Source organism: Rhagoletis pomonella, unplaced genomic scaffold, assembly GCF_013731165.1.
Source record: "Rhagoletis pomonella isolate Grant_MI unplaced genomic scaffold, Rhpom_1.0 Rhpom_scaffold_00012, whole genome shotgun sequence".
Taxonomy (NCBI): domain Eukaryota; kingdom Metazoa; phylum Arthropoda; class Insecta; order Diptera; family Tephritidae; genus Rhagoletis; species Rhagoletis pomonella.
Genome location: NW_023458566.1, coordinates 25,074,304 through 25,078,754, shown reverse-complemented (window position 1 = coordinate 25,078,754; position 4,451 = coordinate 25,074,304). Strand labels below are relative to the sequence as shown.

The following is a 4,451-nucleotide window of genomic DNA, read 5'->3' as shown; positions in this document are numbered from 1 at the left end:
GGCAAGTAGAATGTGTTCAGCCTAACTGACTAACTTTTTTCCATATAAAGTATTTTCGAAAAGAATTTTTTGTATGGAAGAGACTGCGTGAAAAAAAAATTGCCAAAAATCAACAGTAGTTCTTAGCTACTTAAAACTTGCACTTTATTGTAATAAAATTGATTGGGCTACAAATCTGCATACTCAAAAAAAATCTGATTAAAAAGTTGAGAATTTTCGCGAGTTTTGCACACAGTTTAGGAATTGTATTTTGATGTTTTTTTCTTGTAGAATGAACCATATTTTTATACGAAATTAGGGGAAAAATATTAGAATTAAAATTGTTGCATATATTGCGAAAAATTTCCAGTGCCAATACTTTGTTCCGACAGTGTATGTATGTGTGATAAGTGTATATTTACTCAAGTGACATATCAGATTTTTTGAAAACTTCCGCCAAATATACAAATGCGTCTTCAGTAGCTGTCAAAGCAGATAATAAATATTCCGTCATCGTCATTAAAACATTAAAAAATTAATGCACATTTGCACTTATTATATCCATGCAGATTGTTGTTAGAGGTTATTCTGCACCGCTAACAAAAGTTTTTTAAGCAGTAAATAAAGTTCCGTTCCAGTTCTTGTTGGTACAATACAATTTTTCTGTTACAAAATGTTTGATCTGCAAATACATATGTACATATGTATGTACGCATTAATATTATTATTTTTTAACATTTAATTGTTGTTTAGAGACAAAAATTTCTGTTAAAATTCACATGACTCTTAAAATATTTTTGAAATAAATGATGATTTTCTCACCACAAACTTGTAACCGCAATTTTAGAATGTTGCTTTTTTCTGGGACATATTCATACATATCGCACACCGTTTTCAAAAGGGTCACAACTCAAAATAATACGTTCGTCAGAAAATGCTCAGAAAAACTATTTCGTAGCACATGCTAATCATATGGGCAAGGGCGACTTTACCTTAGGTTTTTTTAACAAATTATAATCAAAATTTGCTCCAGCTTTTGCTGAAAGGTAAATAAAAGCTATGTGTACATTTTTAGCGCATAATTTCAAAAATGCCAAATTATGAATTGCGACTCTTTTGAAGACGGTGTGCGATATGTAAATCGAATTTCGGGATGGACGGGATTGGGTTTAAATACTTAGTTCCGTGCCCACCTCCAGAGAGTATGGTGACAAATTAGACGCTAATGCAGCATTTGTCGAACAATTTCTTGACATTGGGGTAAGAGATTATCAATTATTATTTTAAAGTCACACTTATTTGCAAATTCGCAAAATATATCTTTCAGATGCGGTTTGTAGTGCATTCGAGTAATTATGAAAGCCCTATCGTCTTCACGACAACCGGATGCCAAGTATTGTCATCAGTATTCGAATTGTTAATTCTCTCCACACTACTACCGGCTCTGTCACGCAAAACTGTGCCACTTTTTTCACTTCCTGATATAGCTCCAAAACCAATACGACGCTCATGGGGTTGATAGCTGCTTATATCTTTTGATTGATCTGATGTTTGGTACTTTGTTATCGTGTGGGGAAAAATTTGCCCATTTCTGTCAGCAACCTCTTGACTCTTGTCCGAAATTGTTTCGTCTATTGCCTCAGCTGCAGAGTATTTGTGATTTTCGAAAAAGTCAATAATAGGATGATAGCTATAATTTATCCGTTTTGGGCCAGGGCCAGATGATGCCTGAACCGTGTTTTGTGAATCAGTTAAGCTAATTTCGATGTCGTTGCCAACATTCTTTGCATCATATTCAGGACGATAAACGGAGTTTACATGGTAGGGAGGAGCACGTGAGGATTGCGCTGGCGGCGATTGTTTATGTTTGAATACACTCCACTGGTTCGAATGCTCGATTGGGGATGGTTCTGCTGCTGCCGCCGGTGCTGGAAGTGTAGTTGCTGTTGCTGAACGGAATCGCGTCTTTTGCTTCTTCCCTGAATTGCTGGCAAATTGTCTATTCCTATAAACGCTGCTGGTGATTTTGCTATTGTTGGCTTGGGTTTGAGAGGCTCTATTGGAACCGGAGCCCGGCGCTGACGTTTGGTAGGGATAGGTGGCAATACTGCCTCGATTTCCGATAACTCCATGCGCATCGGTCGTTGTTGCCGGGGTTGTGATTCCAACTTCCATTGGAAAGCTACTTGCGAAGGTAGATATGGTTGGCCCCGCCTTTTCTGCTTTGGTGAATAAGGTGCTGACGGTAGCTGTATGGGGCACAGAATGAATACGTTGCCGTTTTTGTGGGACTCGCTTATTAGGATTGGCCAATGAGCCGCCAGATAAGTTTACCTCTTTTTCCGGATGCAGCTCACTTGGCGAAAAGTCCAAATCCACTCGTGCTTCGTTGTATACGTTCGCTGTACCCAGGCTCGTATAAGGACGTCGACGTACCGAGTTCCTAATTGCATTTTTAGCAGCTGATACCGACGAGTCACTAGAAGAAGAACCGAAATGCTGATGGTGATGTTTTTGTTTTTTATAGTCAAAAATTTCGTACTCCTCTTCACCACTGGGTGGACTCAAATATGATCCGAGAGTTGGATTTGGAGATAGAAGCTTGGCTCGCACGCTTTGGCTAGCAAGCAGTAGCTCGTTGTTGTCATATCCAGTGTCATGTTTTTTATGTTTGCCTTTAAAACCATTATTAAATCGGTAATTTATGACATCTTCATCTTGATCATCATTGTAGTCTAGTTCCTCATTTATAGTTGAATAAACTTCTGCACCAACCGCCGGAGTGAAGTCCTTTACTTTGCTACCAGACAAGGGAGGAAACTGCTGCCTGAAACCATCTACTTGGCAAGAGCAACAAGTAGGTACTTTAAAAATGTCAACGTGCAGACCTCTGGTCTTATCCCAACTAAGAAGACGATGATAATTGTAGACCTGAGCACAGTGAGAGCGATAACTGCGTGCCAAGTAGGAACAACTCTCTTGTGGCGTACTACGGTTTTATCATAAATAATAAGACACATATGATATCGTTATATGATAGACTATTTGAGGAATTAACAAACACTGAGGAGACTTACGTGCATTTCTCCAGCCGCAAGGTTTGAGTATGTTGCCCAGTGTTGACTATGTACTTCCACTCTCCGGAAGCAGAACGGGCTTTTTGAGGGCGCGCATATCGAACGATACTTTGACACATTCCACCTCCAGTAGCGTCGTCCTCTCGGCTAAAAAAGATTTCAGTCAAATTGGAATTTCATTTCTATACTTGCAACTACATATATTTAAAAGAGCTTCCACTGACCGACGAATGGAGTAGTCATCGAAATCATCAGTGATATCTAGCTGAGCAGATTTTTCGTGATAGTCTGCCCACAGCGCTGTCATTGCATTCTTGTGCCGTCGAATGCTGCCCATTATCTGGTCCCTGTCATTGTTTTGGTTTGTTTGGATTAAAAATTTGTGAACAGTCAACTTTTTTACAAAAATACTTAAGGTAGTGAGATCAAGCGAAGAAAGAAGTGCAACAAGGGAACCCATTACATCGTGCTAACGTTCGATTTAATTAATATTTAATGGCAAAGAACAAAACCAAGCCAATTATTTATATTTATTAGTAAACTAAAATACTCCACCGTTGTCAAAATAATAGGACTTAGAGAACTCAATTATACAAAATAAATACACCTTTCCCCAATCAGAAATTAGAGCTTAATTCTTTAATGTGCTTTTTGTGAAGAGGAATTAGGGTCTTACAGCGGATAATCTTCAGTTCGAATACACATAGAGGAAGTAAACCGTTCGCATTTTTTTGGTGGTGCAACACCATTGCCACCTCTTCCAATGCTGTTCTGTGCTGCTATTTTTGAACGCATGCGCGAAACTTGTACGCGTTTTCGTTTCACAGTTGGTGGTTTAGGTCGGCCGGATGGCATTTTATTGCTGGAAATGCGATATCGTGGCCCTGCTATAAGCTCCTCGGGACTTGGTAATAGTTCGTCCAAAGCGGCAATTGGCGTTTCCGTAGCGACTTGCAAATTAACCGCCGTTCCGTTCAAACTGGCAAACGCGAGATCCTCAACTTCTTGATATGACTGTGTAGATGGCAATTGACTACCGGTAACTTGTTTGTTTTCATTTATTGGTAAAAAAGTTTCCATTGTAGTGGTGCTTCCGGGAAAAGGATCACTACTTAGATCTTTGGAACTAAAAAAGCCAGACGTGTTTAGTTTGATATTGTTTTCGGGAACATCGGGACTATTGTTATCTTTATCGATTGAAAGTGGCATTGAACGAACTAGTTTGTGGACAAACTCAGGCGCCGCAACTTCCCGCTTAGTTCGGTTCGGGGATGCTATAGTGGAACTTATATTTTTTGTTTTAATAGGCGACGCTGCTCTTTTATTTGCGGCTTCTTGTAATTCCTCATTTATACTTTGCGGATCTAACATCTCCTCACCAGTTTCGCTGAAAAA

General features: G+C 39.2%; 1 protein-coding gene across 2 annotated transcripts in view; it reads right to left on the bottom strand.

Moving 5' to 3' along the window:
- Positions 1 to 1,052: 1,052 nt before the first annotated feature.
- The window catches only part of LOC118748196 (neurotrophin 1), a 62,429-nt gene continuing 59,030 nt past the window's right edge, over positions 1,053 to 4,451 (bottom strand). Inside the window, exons 7-8 of one of the 2 annotated variants that reach the window (XM_036482581.1) lie at positions 2,314 to 2,458; positions 1,695 to 2,228 (exon numbers count right to left, since the gene is read on the bottom strand). In XM_036482581.1, coding sequence (XP_036338474.1) covers positions 1,794 to 2,228; positions 2,314 to 2,458 — 580 coding nt within the window. In that variant the 3' untranslated portion in view covers positions 1,695 to 1,793. Of the gene's footprint in view, positions 2,459 to 4,451 lie in introns of both variants that reach the window. The other variant, XM_036482579.1, reaches the window with a different exon arrangement.